Below are 16,749 nucleotides of genomic sequence, written 5' to 3'. Positions count from 1 at the left end.
GGGGATCAGCTGAATCCTGAGCATGTGGACAAGATTCACCAGCCAGATACCCAGGAAAGAATTCTCTGTAGTAACTCAGATCCCACCCCATCTAACATCCCATCACAGGCCATTGGGCCTATTTTCCATGAATAGATAAAGATCAATTAATTGCCAAAATCATGTTATCCTAGCATACAATCTCCTCCATAAACTTATCGAGTTTAATCTTGAAGCCAGATTGGACTTTTGCCCCCACTGCTTCCCTTGGAAGGCTATTCCACAACTTCACTCCTCTGATGGTTAGAAACCTTCGTCTAATTTCAAGTCTAAACTTCCTGATGGCCAGTTTATATCCATTTGTTCTTGTGTCCACATTGGTACTGAGCTTAAATAATTCCTCTCCCTCTCTGGTATTTATCCCTCTGATATATTTATAGAGAGCAATTATATCTCCCCTCAACCTTCTTTTGGTTAGGCTAAACAAGCCAAGCTCCTTGAGTCTCCTTTCATAAGACAGGTTTTCCATTTCTCGGCTCATCCTAGTAGCCCTTCTCTGTACCTGTTCAAGTTTGAATTCATCCTTCTTAAACATGGGTTCAAAGCACAAGGCAGTTCACCAAGAGCCAAGGTGCCCCAGACTCATTGCTGTAGCTCAGGCCCAGAGGGGTGTCCAGAACTACAGCTGGGTGACATTGTTCCACCAAAACTTTTTGTAGCCAAAAATGCAGGTTTGGCAACACCAAAATCGCCTGTGAATTTGTATGGCTTTCGCCAAACTGGCTCAGTCGGAAAAAACCCTTGACAAAAAACAAATCAAAACATTTTGTTGGACAGTTTCGATTTTTTAGCTCACTGTGTTTTCAAAAAAATGACCAACTGTTCAGAAACGCTCAAACCAGAAATGAACCGGTTAACATTTTGGGCTGAACAAAGCGTTTCCTTTGACCTGAAACAATTTTTCCCCCAACTTTGATTTTACCCACATTTCAACAACATTTGTTTTCGGTTCGACCTGGAACAATTCCCCCCCACCCCCAAATTGACAGTGAACCGAAAAATCCGTTATTTCCCCAGGTCTCCCTGCTATACACACTCACTGGTGAGTTACACAATAGCCAACCTTTGGCTTTCCTTCAGCTCTGTAGCTGGCTCCCTTTGCAGATGTCAGTAGCAAGGGGTTTTCTTTTAATCCAGGATCCCTGAATCAAGGCTTCTCCAAGAGATAACACGAGTATCTCAGGCCAAACTGACATAGCAGGAGGAGAAATAAGTAAACCGTTCATCCAGTAAATATTACAGATCTCGCCATGCCGCATCCTGCGGCAGTGCATAGAAAACACTGGCCATACCCTGGTCTCTTTATTTATTTTTCCCTTTAAAAAAAAATTCGGTATTCCGAAGGAAAAGTCATAAAGGACCAGACCCCTCGCACCTCCCTCATTCTCCCCCGCCCCCCTTCCACCACCGCTCCTGCCAGGATCTGAAGTTTGGCTTCAAAGGAAAAGGGTTTATTTGAAAGTTCCCTGGATTCTGCCATCAGAACCCACATACTGGAGTGAAGCTGGAGGCCAAGGGACCGAGGCCCTGTACTGCTGCGCCCGCCATTTGCACCAGTGCAAAGTGGGTGTGAAATGCTGCTACTCTGACTCGATAGCATTTGACTTTGCACTGGTGTAAATGAGGGTGCAAGGTGCAGAAATCGCTTCTTGCAAAACATTTAAAATTCCATTTACAATGGGGACCAGCCCTGCCCCTCCCTTGGTAAATCACAATGGAACGGTTTGTTGCGCCAGGCACCCGCCTCAAACACAGGAGGCCTTTGATTGGCTGAGCATCCCCTGCGTGTCTTAGGGTGTTCCGTCAGCACTGGGTTCACAAAACCCGGGGAGGGGGGTGAGCAGCAGGATGGGGAGAACGGGGCTGTCGGGGTCACCCCGTGACATTACCTTGTGTTAATGACCCTTCCTACACTAGGATTCGGATTACAAACCCCACACAGTGCATCTGATCTCTGGGAAGTTTGGCATAGAGGGTAAACTGTCCACTGGAACAGAACCAGAACCCTGGATCTCAACCCCACCCCTGGGTTATGGCTTGGGCTCCCAGGCGGGTTCCTCCACCTGGGCTTTGAGCCCCGTGATGGCTTCGTGTCCCCAGACATGTCTCCCCTAGGGGACCAGGACAGCTGCACAGCTGGGAGCCTCATTGCACAGCACCGAGAATGCCCCTGGTCCAGTCCCTCCTGGGCCCCAGCCTCCCTGGGCTTTGTGGATAGCACTGAGTACGCTTGAAACACAGGCATTAACCAGCAACCGTCAGCCTTTCCCCTGAGGGCAGGGACCTCCGACATTTCATGGTGGGGACCACAGTTCCACAGGGGGATCCTAGGATCATAGAAAATTAGGGTTGGAAGAAACCTCAGGAGGTCACCTAGTCCAGCCCCCTGCTCAAAGCAGGACCAACCCCAACTAAATCATCCCAGCCCGGGCTTTGACAAGCCCTGGGATGTTTCACAGATACCTCCCCTTCCAGCACCCACCTCCGGTCCCCTTCCCCATCGCCTGGAACCCACCTCCATCCCCCTTCCCTGTCGCCCAGCACCCACCTCCCCTCCCCTTCCCTGTCACCTGGCACCCACCTTCCCTCCCATTTCCCAGTGTCTGGTCCCAAGTTGCAACCCATCTCTCATTTCCCATTGTCCAGCACCCACCTCCCCTCCCCCCAATTCCCCATCACCTGGCAGCCACTCCCTTGCCATTTGTGATGATAGAAAACCTCAGTGGCTCAACCAGAAGATTGATGCCAGGGGTGTAGTTCATATAATGTTTAGCTTTTAACATCATTCAAGTGGGGGGACCAGCTCCCTGTGCCCAGCCATCCCTCCCCAGGGCAGCGCTCTAAGGGTAGGCTCATGGGGCAGGTAGCTCTGAGTTAAATCCCCACTCTGCTCACTCCCCCCCCTCCCTGGAATGCGTGGCATTGCTCTGCCCCCACCTGCCACCCAGCGTTCACGACACAGAGTTCCTTCTGCAATCCGCAGCCGGATTCAGATCCATCCCAGGTCCCGGCTGCTGTGTGGCGCTGTGGTCAGGAGCCATTGTCAGCAGAAGCTCTTCGGGCTGAGTGGGATCAGCTGCGCCTGCCCTGTTCACAGTCTGTATTGGCTTAATATTGCAGCCAGGAATCTCACAGCGCTTTACAATAGTCAGTATTGTTATCCCCCATTTTACAGATGGGGAAACTGAGGCACAGAGCGGTGAAGTGACTAAGCTGAGGTCACCTAGTGGGAGAGCCAGGCATAGAACCCCAAAGTCCTGATTCCTAGTCCCTGCCCTGCTCTAACCGTGAGACAGCACCACCCTTCCTAGACCCGGGGAGAGAAGCTGGGAGTCCCGTCTCCCTGCCCCTCCAGCTTTAATCATTAGAACTCCACTCCTTTCCCAGAGCCAGAACTAGATGCTAGTATTCCTGGCTCCCAACAGAACCCAGGTGTTCTGATTCCCAGATCCCCTTCTTGCCACCACTCAAACCCTTTCTCACTTTCCAAAGCCTCCTAAAGAACCCAGGAGTCCGGCCTCCCAGCCCTGTGCCCTAACCACTAAACCACGCTGCTTCTGTACAGCTCATTGCCATGATGACCTAGAGCAGTGCCCTGCCTCCACCCAACCTGTGCCAGTTCCGCGTGTGGCCGAGTCCCCTTGCCATGAGCACTGGGGCACCGGGTACCGTTGTGCATTCCCTGCCCCCTCCTCCCCAAGATAAAGGCAGCCCTAACTCCAGTCTAGGCCTATACGGCAGCTCTAGCTTCACTCCAGCACGATGAACTCCAGGAGTTTAACTGTACAGGGCTTTACAGAACAAAGCAAACAGGATCAGCCACACAATGGCCAGACATAAACGGGCCCGAGTGCCGGGCCCGCCCCCTGGTGTCACCCGCTGTCCGACGAGGTGTGGGGAGCGGTGGAAGGAGACGTCCGCTGGCGCGTCGGCGTCCACGAGGACCTCTCGGAGCTGTTGGAGATGGGGCAGAACCTGGGGGCGCAGCGCTTGGCCAGCTCTCGCTGCTGCTGGCTTATGGCTTGGCTGATGAGTCCTGGCAGGGCCTGCAGGCTGAGGCCCAGTGAGTCGATCTTGCTCTCCAGGGTGTTGATGCGTTTCTCCAGGTCCTCGTTGCGCTCTTGGAGCTCGGATATCATGTCGTACATGACGTTCTGGGTCTGCCGGAGAGACGGGGCGAGGCCAGGTGCTGAGCAAAGGTGTTCAGACCTGACACCATCTCAGCAGGCAGCCCCAGGGCTCCTGGCCTCAAATCTCCCAAGGCGCTTGTAGCCATTGAGGGCTCCTGATACCCATCTCCAGGGGTTAGGGCTCAGACCCAGGGGGCAGTGACGTACCAAAGTGATTATTCTGCCAAGGCTACACAGCGAGAGCCAGTGGAGACCTGGGAATAGAACCCAGGAGTTCTGGCACCCAGTTCCTCGCTCTAACCACTAGACTCCACTTCCCTCCCATAGCCAGAGATAGAACCCAGAAGTCCTGACTCCCAGCCCACCCCCATCTGCTCTAATACACCAGCGCCACTTCCCTCCCATAGCCGGGATAGAACTCAGCAATCCTGATTCCCAGTCCCCTGCTCTAACCACTAGACCCTTTCCCCCTCCCATAGCCCATGGTAGAACCCAGACCTCACTCCATTCCCGGAGCTGGGAACAGAACCCAGGATTCCTGGCTCCCAGTCCCTGGCTTGAACCACTAGCTCCTGCTCCCCTCCCAGAGCCAGGAACAGAACCCAAGAATCCTGGTTCCCAGCCCCCTGCTCTAACCACTAGCACAGGGGTGTGCAAACTATGGCCCAGGGGCCGCATCCGGCCCTTCATACATTTTAATCCAGCCCTTGAGCTCCTGCTGGGGAACAGGGTTGGTGGCTTGCCCTGCTCCGCACGTGCCATGGCTCTGTGTGGCTGCCTGAAGCAGCGGCATGTCCGCACTCTGTTTCCTATGCGCAGGGTCAGCCAAGGGACACGCTACCCCGCCCCAAGCGCCACCCCCGCAGCTCCTATCGGCCAGGAACCACAGCCAACAGGAGCTGCAGGGGCAGTGCCTGCGGACAGGGCAGGGTGCAGAGCCGCCTGGCTGCACCCCCGCGTAGGAGCTGGAGACGGGGACATGCTGCTGCTTCTGGGAGCTCCTTGAGGTAAGCACTGCCCGGAGCCTGCACCCCGACCCCCTTCCATGCCCCAACGCCCTTCCCCAGACCTGATCCCCCTCCTGCCCTCCAAACCCCTTGGTCCCAGCCTGGAGCATCCTCCTGCACCTCCAACCCCTCATCCCCAGCCCCACCTCAGAGCCCACACCCCAAGCCAGAGCCCTTGCCCCCTGCCCCCAACCCTCAATTTCCTGAGCATTCATGGCCCACCATACAATTTCCATACCCAGATGTGGCCCTCGGGCCAAAAAGTTTGCCCACCCTTGCACTAGAGCCCAGCCCTGGTGCAGCACACTGCTGAGGCCGGACGTCTCCCGGTAGCTCACCTTTGCCAAATCCACCAGGGTGTTGGCCTGGTCATTCAGTTTCCGTTGCTCCATTTTCACACTCCTCAATCTAGAGTGAAAGAAGTGACCCTGGGTGAGTGGCCCCTGTCCGGCAGCCGGAGAACGGGGCCTGGGGCGGCCCTTCCCGAGGACATGCACCGCGTTCCACAGCCGGGCTGGCTGGCTCCAATGCACAGACATGCAGCTGTCGAATGAGGCGGCCCCTGTGGAATCTCAAGGCGGGGGAGAGGGGGCCGATCCCCATGCTCCTGGCGAGCTTTTCAAGCCCTGTGCTGCCATGCCCTGCCGGAGAACAAATCTTGCCCCAGCTCCCTCCAGGCGCAGGTGCCAGGTTGGCAATCCACCTTCGTGGGCACTTGGGAGCAAGGAGGAACCTTGGTGTCTGAGGCCCCGTGGGGCTCGTGTGAGTAAATGGGGCTCTGGCCTCACTGGAGAGCACCCACACAACAGCCAGATGGTGGTGCTATAGAGAACCACTACCATGCAGACAGGCCTGGAAATGCGACTGAGATGCCCTGCGATGAATCTGGATGCAGAGGAGATGAGGCCGCCCGGGGGATGCAACAAATGACCCTTCGGGGCAGGGGCAGGGGCAGGGGCTGGGCTGGGCGGTTAACAAGGGACCTCGGGGTGGCACTGGGCTGATGCGGACTGAGGAAGCCTTCGAATGAATGAGAGTCATTGGAGATGTCACAGCTTAGAAGGGCTTTCTCTACAGGCATTGTCTCCTCCCCGCCCCCCACCCCACTGCAATCACCCTGGCCTGGCTGCTGCCCAGACCCCCCCCAACCCCGTTCTGCAATTAACTCCCATGGCAGCCCTCCCTCCTCTGTTCCTGGGCTGGGATGCCTTGCATTCAGCCCCTTGGGAAGGCACAGAAGCAAAAGCAAAAGGATGGAGGCATCTCTGCCCCCCTCTCTCTGCAGCCCCCATGGGCAGCTCCCTCCCTGTGCCCTAAAGTGGCCTTCGCTCAGCCGCCCTGGGCAGTTCCCATCTCACTGCCCCAATCCTTCCTCTGCCGTGCCCTGAAACTCCATTCAAGGCCACGCGGGTGGAATTTGGGGAGCCCTGGGAGTTCTGAGAGGTTCTAGATCACGTGTTCCAAGACAGCACTGCCCCTGGGCTATAGGCCCCAGCCCTGTCTTTTCTAGCGTCAGGGTGGCAAAGAGCAACGGGGACACATTTCCAGGCCTTGCTCAAAGGAGCTCCGTTTACAACTAGCCCCTTGCTGGGATGCGGAGGCTAACGGTGCTGTAACTCCCCTGCCAGCTAGCCCGAAAGCAGGCCCTGGCCCGCGCTCGCTCTGCGGACATCTCCGCTGTGCTCAGAGGGGTGATTGCAGCTCGGCTGAGCAGCCCTGTGCTAGTTTTAATGTGGCTAAAAATAGCTGTGAAGCTGAGGCAACACGGCCCCTGTCACGGGCTGGCTCTGAGTACAGATCCGGGGTCCCAGGCAGGCTGCCTGGCACATGCTGCTATGGCTTCACTGCTATTTTTCGCCATGCATGGATTGACATGAGTGCAGGTATCCCTACCTGAGCTGCGGTCACCCGCGGATTGCAGCGGAGACGCACCAGGTGACTCAAGCCCCCGGCAGGGAGAGAAGCCCTGGTAAGCTGCTACATGGCTGCTAGCCATGGTGTTCAGGCTGCTGAATGGATCAATGAGGGGGAGTCAGTTCGGCAGATGCCCCCCACCCCCGGGCAATGGACGGAACATGGATTCACAGGGTAGATTTGGGGGGGTCTGAATGGCCAAAATGTTCCTTTTCAGCAAAACCATGCAAAACACAAGGCCACATTCGAGAGCCTGGCAGCTCCACGGAGGCGACTTACTTCTGAGCTCTGGAGGGATCAGGCAAAACAAAGACAAAACACAGCACATTTTAATAACACGACAGACAACAGGCTCTGTCACGCCAGCCGGTGCCCTCCCCTGCCCCGCCCTGCTCCCGCCATATCCCCGCACCCCTCCACACACAAAGGCCTAGTCCGCTTGCACAGATCTGGAAACTGACAAAGCCAATTGCATTTAGCACCTTGTCCCACGGGGGGAAAAAGTCTCCTGGGGTCCCTCTGCCCATTTCCCCAGGGCTTCAATCCTGGACTGTGGAGACGGCCCTTTAAAACTCCTCCTGTACTATGGGCTGAGGTCAGGGCTCCACTGCTGAGCTCCTGGTGACAGAGATTTCGAAAGGGCAGAGCTGTACTTCTGGGGTGCGGGTGAAGAGTGAAAACCAGAAAGTGCTGGCGAAATGAACCCAGGGGGCAGGGAAGGGAACTCAGGAAAAGAACAGACCCGGGGGACTGGAGATGAAGGACCCAGGCACCAGGAGGGAGGGGAGTGGAAATGCTGCAACCCTCACAAAATCTCCAGCTTCGCTATTTCCAAGCCGAAGAGGCTTAGCTGGGGGACAGGTGACTCCAGGCCTCCTGGAGTTTGTCCCGCCAGGGTTGCTTTGGGGTTACCCTATGGAAAGGCAATCAGGTCACCCCCACTTTCTAGTGCTCTGGGGCCTTGTGGGAACAATTCACCAGGCCATTGGTCTATGGATTTCTGATGCCAAGGGTGGGTCACTGGCACTGGATGGGGAGTGCTCAGAGCTCAACCCTGCCCGCCTGCCATGGCTACCTGTGGGAAAGACCATCTGCCGGCTGCCTTTCTCCTGGGACATCTGTGCCAGTATCCAGCTTTATAAGATGGCAGGGCCCCCACCACTGCTGTCTCTCAGTTATTATAAAGGGCTCTATAGGTGCTCTATCCACAGTAATTGCTTAAACATGAGGCTTAGTCAAGGCTCACGCTCAGTGTACAGCTGGGGAAACAGAAGCACAAAGAGGGAAGAGACATGCCCAGAGAATCTTTGGCAGAGCTGGGAATAGAACCCAGGAGTCCTGCCATGGGGGGGTGCCCCCGGCAATGTTTGAAGTGGTACGCACCATCAGTCCCTGGGGCTCCCTCCCTGGGGCAGGCCCCTGTGCCTCGCCTGGGCCAGGCTCAGCCCCCACCTGCCGTGGGCAGTGTCACTCCCAATCCCTGAGAAGGGGGACAGGCTGCTGGGAGCAGGGTGGCCCAGGCAGGCCCCCAGCGGGGAGCCAGCAGCATGGCAGCAGCGAGGAACAGCAGTGGTGGGTGCCACCCTGCCCACTCGGTTTGACCCCGCTGGCCCTGTCACAATGAGGGGGGCCTTGCGACTTAGTGCGTGGGAGCTGCAGCTTGGCTCGAGTCTGGTGCTGTGACCCCTGGTCACCGGGTTTCCAGCCCACTCACTCGGTTTTGGCCCCACTGCCCCACGACAGAGGGCTGGCAGGGCCCCAAACCTAAGTGGGCAGCATGGCTGTCAGTGCTCCTGCTCCGCCCCGTGCCACGGGAATGCACCGGGCACTGCAGCCTAAATGCCTGGCTTGGCCAGAGACACCATGAGCCCAGCTGGGCTGGTGGGGTGGCAGTGCAGACACCAGCGATGGGTGGGGAGGGGGAAACTTCCTAGGGCAAAGACTGCGGGGCCAGATCCGCAGCCACTGGGGACTGCTGGCTGCAGTAGATTTATACCAGCTGATGCTCCAGCCCTGGGGTCGCGCCTCAGGTGAAGGGGCAGGGAAGTTTTTTGCTTCATCCACCCAAGTGCAGAGTGGCTGTGAAGTGCCCAAGAGTCTGCCAATCTCTCTCGCTCACACACACACACACACACACGCACACCAGGTTCCCCTTCGTGTGCTGGTTAACAGTCCATGTGGGGTGGGTAAAACCCCAGGCCCCTCTTTCCTGAGATAGCTCCCTCTTGCTACCTGGCCTTTGGTCCATCCATGCATCCCCGTACACATCCTTCCCTCCCTCCCTCCCTCCACACATACACCCATCCATCCCTACACACACCCATCCATCCATCTGTCCGTCCGTCCGTCCACCCACCCAGCCCTTCCCAATGGTTTCCCTTTCGTTCAGTTCGTGTTCCAGGTACACCCAGAGTAAGTGGGTGGCATCTTCTCCCCCTCCCCCATCTCTGTGCAGCGCGGGGGGCCTTTGTGGATGTGTGCGGGGGAGGGGGACACGCGAGGTGGGCCATGATGTGGAAACAGTGAAAAAAAGTCAAGCCAGTCCTGCAGACACAGCGAAGTGCCCGACATCAGGGTTTCATTCCCCCTCACCCCTGCCAAAGAGAACAGACAGACCAACTGACTGACCCTGAGCACGGGGGCAGGGGGTTTGTTTTTCAGAGCCAGAGTATCAAAAATGGCCACCAAAGCGCGGGGGCGGGGGGCAAATCCCCTGCAAGCGAGTGCCCAGCCCATGGGCACCCAGGCCCATGGGGACCCTCTCACGTGGGGCTCACGGGACCCGCTCTGGGTTCCCACAGGCTGGATTTCCACCTACTGAGCCCTTCGAATGCACTGTTTGCTCCCCATGCTCAGATGGGTGAGAACTGAGCGTGGGCACGTGGTGCCCTGGGAGATGGCACCCTCTATCCATACAGCAGAGATGCCACGGGCAGCCACAGGCGCGCTGCTTCTGTCTTAACACTGCTCACTTCTCTCGGCCCCGATGGAGACCGTAGTGCCAGGGATGACACCTCCCCACTCCCTGGCTGCACCGCGCTGGCCGTGGCATTGCACTCCTATGTCTTTTTGTAAGGCCACGCTGGGGCTGGGGCTAGTTATTAAAGGCCTTGCAGCCTGCATGCCTGATTCAATAGGCAGGGCATGTTCCCCTGGAGCACTGGGACTGGCACCCAGACTTTCCAGGCGCTAAAGGCTGCCCGGGACCACTGGGAGCCCACTGGAGGGGAACTTTGCACCCAACTGCAGGGGGACAAGCAGCGCTAGCCAATGACAACACAGAGCCCCTGGCAACACCAGGGCATAGCCCTGCCCGGGAGGATGGAAGCTGGTGGGCGCTGAGAAGCTGCTGGCAGTTTGGGCCTGCAATAGCAAGACAAGGCAAAGAGGGACCCTCTTGCCAGCCATGCCAGTGTCTGTGCTGCTGTCAGCCCAGGGAGCCCCTCCAGCCACGGGAAAGCAAATCGTGGCAGGGAGAGCACAGATGGCTCCTCTTAACATGCAAGAACCCGAGCGTGTCGGGGCGCCGAGACAGCAAAGCATATAAACACCTGCTGCAGTGACTTGATGAATAGGGGTCTGGATGTGGGTACCGCTGACAGCTTGATTCAATGCACTGGTTGGGAGTCCACAGGCCCAGAGAGGATAAATCTGGTACCCTGTGGGGTAGTTTGCAAAGCGTCATCTTGGTTGTAATTGGACTCTGAAGTGCTTTAGTGCTCCGCAGCATGAAGGGCAATCTGGACTCATCTGTGGGATTTCTAGAGGACCCAAAGGCTTGCAAATGAGTCCTTGGGGAAATATTCTAAGCTGAATTCCCCTTGAGTCAGGAGGGAGCGAGAGATTTTTATGGTGAAAAACTGAGATCCTAAGTTTGGCGACTGGAGTCATTTTAAATGGAGCTGACGGAAAACCAAGAAAAAGAATTGGTGGACAATGTTTAGAAATTTTTTTCTCCTTTTTTTGGTCAAAAATCTCAAAATTTGAAAAGTTTCAGCCAGTCGGTTGGAAAAAGAGAAGGGGAAAAAGGCAATTTGTAGAAATCTCAATTGCTGAAAATTTGACAAATTTGAAATTTCAACCATATTTGTCCCCATTTTTCCTCAAAATTGAGATGAAATTTCCCATCAAAATTCAAAAGCTGGACACGACTTTTTTGCTGAAATCTGAACATTTCAACTTCCTGCAAAGTTGGTTGAAAAATGGAAATAAAGTAATTCGAAACCATTGTATTGTGTTTTCTTTTGGGTCAAAAACTTTGACCAAATTTCATGGGAAAATTTGGAATTTTGACATAATTTTTCTGGGCAAAGTTTGAAATTTTGACAAAATTTGATGTTAAAATTTGACACCGCAAGAAAATTTTCTCTCATTTTCTCAACACAATTAAAAGAAAACCCTCAAAATTTCAACCTATTTCATCCAAATTTTGGAATGTTAAGAATGTCAATCGGCTCATTTTCACTCCTGCCCCAGTCCATGTCCTCCCATCCTCTTCACTCCCCCAACCTCACGGCCTAGAAACTCTGGAGGGTACCAAATATGAAGCAGGTAAAGGTGTTGGACTTACTGATGGATGGCTTGGAGGAACTTACGCTGGTGTTTCCGAACTTTGGCATGGTCAATCTTCTTCACCAGCTTGGTGTGTTTGTAGATGAGCCATGTTTCCCTGAGTACGTTGGCAGCAGCATTTTTCACCTGGGGGAAACAGGAATAAATAAGGTAGTCAACGGGTTGAGTAGATTGGGCATTGATCATGTTTTGAGCCAACTTGCAGGGGGAAATTCACCTAGGGTAGGAAGGCTAACACAAAGCCTAGCTGCCACATAAGACCCCTTCAGCCTCACCCCTGGGAATCCCAGAATCCTGTGTTTCTCAGGGCTGAATTTCACCCCCCCCCACCCCCTCCCAGAACGCGATGGCTGGGGTTTGCAGAGATCGGGGCAGTGGGGGAAGGAAAAGGCGTGGGGAATGGGAGAGATTTCTTACCCGCTTCGTTAACTGTGTGTCCATCATAAAATTGTGCACGTGTTTTTCAGCTTTCGTGAGTTCCAGCTTCCGGGCCACCACAGCAACAACCAGGGCCGTACACCCAGCGCCCTGGGACCGAAATAAGAAGGGGTGCAGGTAAGGGAAAGCTGAACTCGGGCTAACAGGAGAGAAGCTGCTAGGATCAGTGGGAGGTCAGATGTGTGCCTGCAAGGGAACTAGAGCTGAGGAGAAGAGGTGCCAGCACCCAGCTAGATTTTTCATAGGGGCGTGGGGTTGTAGTCACACTGAAACCGAAAAAGTTTGCAGGAACTCTGGGAACATGCCATGGGAGCCTGCACTGTTCATGGCAGCGGGGAGTAAGAAATAGAGTATTTCACCCTCACTAGGAGAACATGTCCCTTGGTCTCTTTCTAGTGGCTGGTGTTTCTAAGAGGATAAGAGCTTACTACAGCTGCCAGCTAAGGGAGTCACTTGTTTAGCTCAAGCCATAAAGGTATATGCTTTTTCGTGCTGTAGGTTGCAGGTTCAAACTCCAAGCAGGGGTGGTTAGAAAAGCAGAAATGTGGCCTGTGACAGGGTCGGGCCAGATGGCTATAGGAGAGTAATAGAAGGCAGATATATTAGCCCCAGGCTAAGTAGGTCCCCTTTCCCTGGGTAAGGTAACAGGGAAGGTTCCAGAACAATCAGGAACCTTCTGGAGACAATTAAGACAGACAGGCTGATTAGAATACCTGCAGCCAATCAAGAAGCCGCTAGAATTAATTAAGGCAGGCTAATCAGGGCAGCTGGGTTTAAAAAGGAGCTAACTTCAGTTTGTGGTGTGTGTGTAAGGAGCTGGGAGCAAGAGGCGCTAGGAGCTGAGAGTGAGAACGCCGACTGTTGGAGGACTGAGGGGTACAAGCATTATCAGACACCAGGAGGAAGGTCCTGTGGTGAGGATAAAGAAGGGGGTGGGAGGAGGCCATGGGGAAGTAGCCCAGGGAGTTGTAGCTGTTGTACAGCTGTTCCAGGAGACTCTCTAGACAGCTGCATCCCACAGGGCCCTGGGCTGGAACCCGGAGTAGATGGCGGGCCCGGGTTCCCCCCAAATCCTCCCAATTCCTGGTCAGACACAGGAGGAGTTGACCTGGACTGTGGGTTCATGAAAATGGCCAAACTGAGGGCTGCTGTGAAGCTCCAAGGCGAGCAAATCCGCCAATAAGTGCAAGACCCACCAAGGTAGAGGAGGAACTTTGTCCCAGGCCCCTATGTCTGCAGAGCTGGTTTTCGACTCAGCTCTCTCTTTGCAGCTGGGATACCCCTGGCCAACAGCCTTCCCCAGGCCCCCTCGGGCTTACCATGATTCCAGTGAGCAGGCACACCCCCTTCCCGCAATAGGTGTGTGGCACCATGTCGCCGTAACCAATGGAGAGAAACGTGATTGAAATTAACCACATCGCTCCCAGGAAATTGCTGGTCACTTCCTGTTTGTCGTGGTACCTGCCGAAGGGCAATAAAACACAGTTCAAGGGTTATCCGGTCCCTCCCTCCCCCAGCACCAGCACCACGGCACGCCTCGACACGAGCATTTCAGAGTCACTCATCAGATCTTCATCCAACACGGGCCACAGCTTGGGGCTGTCATAGGTCTCTGCATCAGGCCAAGGGCTGATTGCAAAATACCAGTCCAGAACCTCTGCTCCGTGACAACAGTGCAACTCCTTATTTGAACTGGCAGCTCCCTCCGGGCAGGGGCTTTGGGTCAGTGCAGCGCCTAGCGCAACGGGGCTCCTCCTCCTGGCTGGTCCTTGGGCATGACTGTAACAAACACAGTTTATAAGAATAAGAGACTTATGACTATTGCACTGCCTAGGCTCTGCACAGAGGGCTGGCTCCTAGCCCCCCAGACTCCAGGCTGCCTGATGTTTCTCCGTGGAGCTGAGGAGGGGTGCGTCCATCAATGTTTCAAAACAGGTAAGCGGTAAAGCTGTGATCTGAACTAGGGACCCCCTGGCACTCCCTCACTGTGCACGTTCCTGCCTGGCTCACACCTGCTGGGATCTGGGCAGGGCTGCTTCGCCATTGTCTGGGTCCCTCTACTGTCTCTGCAGGCAATGGGATGAGAACACTCTGCTCTTCTCGCTGCGATTGTCCAGGGAGCCAACGGAGCAAGGGCTCTGATCCCACGGGCAGGCCATGAGCTACAGGCACTTGATGCCTTTACATAGCCCAGCCTACAGCCTCTGCCAAAGTGTTTCACAAACACAAATGAATCCGTCCTCCCCAACCCTGTGGGACAGGGGTATGTCACGAGCTCCATGTTGGACAAGGAAACTGAGGCACAGAGTGGGTGGGAGTCTTAATTTACCCCCAGGCAGACAGTCAGCACAGGGACTCTTCTAGTGGTGATTCCTTCTGTGTTGGCCCCTCTGCCCAGAGGTTAATTTCACCCTCATTGACTTGTCCAGATGAAACTGGCGACAGAACACCGGCCTCCTGGCTCCCAGCCCAGTGCCTTGGCCACTGGGCCTTGCCTCTCTTTCCACGCAGTTACATGGTGGCTGCTGGACATCGCAGCACTAGTGAATCAGGGCTTTGCATCGGAAGCCCCTGCACGGCCAGCTTCAAAGCTGTGAATGAGGTTCCAAGTTCCACCCCTGCTGTGGCCTCAGAGCCGCGCGCGCTGTCAGATTTCAGCGGTCTCAGCCGAGGGGAGATGGAATCTCTTTAAAAACCCGGAGCCTCTTTGAAAAGAGAACCCTCTCCAGCCATCACATCACGTCAGGGGGTGGGGGTGGGGGTGGGGGGGGTGAAGGGTTTTCAGCGCGATGGAGGTGTTTTGCCAAAAAGCCTCCCCTTGGGATGGGAAAGGCAAGCCGGGGACGTTGCCTGGAGCTATACAGGGCTTTTCTGCCTGGCCTTGGCACCTGCATGGGATCAGGGTGTGAAATAGCAGCCAGTGGTGTGGGCAGCTGACACAGGCGCCCAGAGAGTCGTCACACGACACTGACGCTGCATCCTACTTAGCTCTGCAAAGGAGACCACACGGCATCGCCTCTCTCCACTGCCTGCTTCTCTCGGCATGTGTCCTGCTCCTGCCCAGAGAAAAGCCAAGAGCTTCTCCAACAGCAGCCTGCTGTTGTCTAGCCTGCCATTGGCTTTGGGGCTGGACGGATCGAAGGACTAGGTTGACCTACGGACTTTTCCCTGCTCCTGTGGAGGGGCAAGAGAATCGCATGCCTGTGAAGGGTGACGATCCCAGGGGCTGGACTCCCCAGTGGCTATGTCAGCAGTACACAGTGGGATGAAAACGGCTGCCAAAGGGCAGTGGAGGATGCTCCTGTGCAGGGGAATGATCAGCCGGGGAAAGTGATGCCCCAACCCCTGGCACAGGGGGATACAGGGAGAAGGGATGAGGGGATGGAAGAACTGATCTGATCCTCCACAGGAGTCAGTTTAGAGCTGCTCCCCTACAGTGCTCCAGCTTGTTCTGGGGCCAAGTGGCTCAGCGTCAGAGAGCTGTAATCATCTCCCTGAGGTATCGCCCCCCTTAACTGAGCAGAGATTGACCCCAGAGAGCCCAGCGAGCACAGACAGAGCAGCTCTGTGTTGCCTGCTAGAATACAGTACTGGTCAGGATAGTGTGGAGAAATTATATCTGTGAATGTGCATTCTCTCTTGATGTCACGGTGTGAGTGTGACACACAACCGCACTCGCACCCGTTTGCACGCCCAGCCACCCACCCAGAGGCCTGCTTCTCCATTGCAACCACATTTACTGCACTAAACAGCTGCACAAGACTCCTTTCCAGGGGCTCTCTCTTTCTCTGTCACTCACACACACGGGTCCATTCCCTGGTCCTGGCTCAGCCAGAATTCCCACTCAAGTTATTAGAAGCTCTGATTGCTCAAGGCTTGCACGGTTGTGTGCTTCAGTGTGTGTGTGACAGAGAGACAGGGGGAGTGTGCATGCATACGCACATGGACATGTTCATTCACATGCACTCGCCACCCGTGGCCTGTGTTAGACATGAGGTCACATGATCACAATGGTTTCACCTGGCCTTAAACTCTAGGGATCGGATCTGTTTTAAAGATGGATGCTTTCTGAAAATCTCCCTGCAAACTTTAAATGGCACGAAAGAGCCATTTGGTGTCAATGTGACACACTCTGGCTACTGACGAGACTTTAGGGGAATGGGAAATGCAAACAAAGCTTCAAACAGAACCATCCAAGGGTTCGAGTTTTAAAACATGACAATCGGCACTCATGTAAGACAAAGAGGTGACAGCTAAGGTCTTCTGCTGCCTTGAGCATCTCTTTGGAGGTCACTGGAATTGCGGTTTTGCATTAATAGCTGGCTGCCCAGCACCGCTTCCTTGTAAGATTTGCTTGTGGGGTTCAGGTGGAGTAATTTCTCTAATGTCAGCTGGGGGTGCGCTGCACTGACACCCATGTAACTGAGATCAGTATTTGGCCCAGCGACATTATAAGGAAACAAAAGCCCCCCAAAATGCAACTCGACAGTTGTCAGGTACGTAAAAAGTCAGGCAATTCCAAAGGACAGCTCCATGGCAATGAGCAGCCAGTGTGAGCAGAGCAAAACCCTCCCTGGGAAACCTGAAACATGACTCAACACAACCTGGGTTGGGGGAAAGTTGGGGCAGAATTAAGCCTTTCAAAAGCC

General features: G+C 55.0%; 1 protein-coding gene across 2 annotated transcripts in view; it reads right to left on the bottom strand.

Moving 5' to 3' along the window:
• Positions 1-2,778: 2,778 nt before the first annotated feature.
• KCNN1 (potassium calcium-activated channel subfamily N member 1) overlaps positions 2,779-16,749 on the bottom strand; it is a 74,905-nt gene continuing 60,934 nt past the window's right edge. The window contains exons 7-12 of one of the 2 annotated variants that reach the window (XM_038383988.2): positions 13,420-13,561; positions 12,080-12,190; positions 11,661-11,788; positions 7,370-7,378; positions 5,515-5,584; positions 2,779-4,199 (exon numbers count right to left, since the gene is read on the bottom strand). In XM_038383988.2, coding sequence (XP_038239916.1) covers positions 3,912-4,199; positions 5,515-5,584; positions 7,370-7,378; positions 11,661-11,788; positions 12,080-12,190; positions 13,420-13,561 — 748 coding nt within the window. In that variant the 3' untranslated portion in view covers positions 2,779-3,911. The remainder of the gene's footprint in view (positions 4,200-5,514; positions 5,585-7,369; positions 7,379-11,660; positions 11,789-12,079; positions 12,191-13,419; positions 13,562-16,749) is intronic. The other variant, XM_038383990.2, reaches the window with a different exon arrangement.

Source organism: Dermochelys coriacea, chromosome 25, assembly GCF_009764565.3.
Source record: "Dermochelys coriacea isolate rDerCor1 chromosome 25, rDerCor1.pri.v4, whole genome shotgun sequence".
Taxonomy (NCBI): Eukaryota; Metazoa; Chordata; order Testudines; family Dermochelyidae; genus Dermochelys; species Dermochelys coriacea.
Note: the sequence above shows the minus strand (reverse complement) of the source record. Positions and strands in the feature narration are given on the sequence as shown.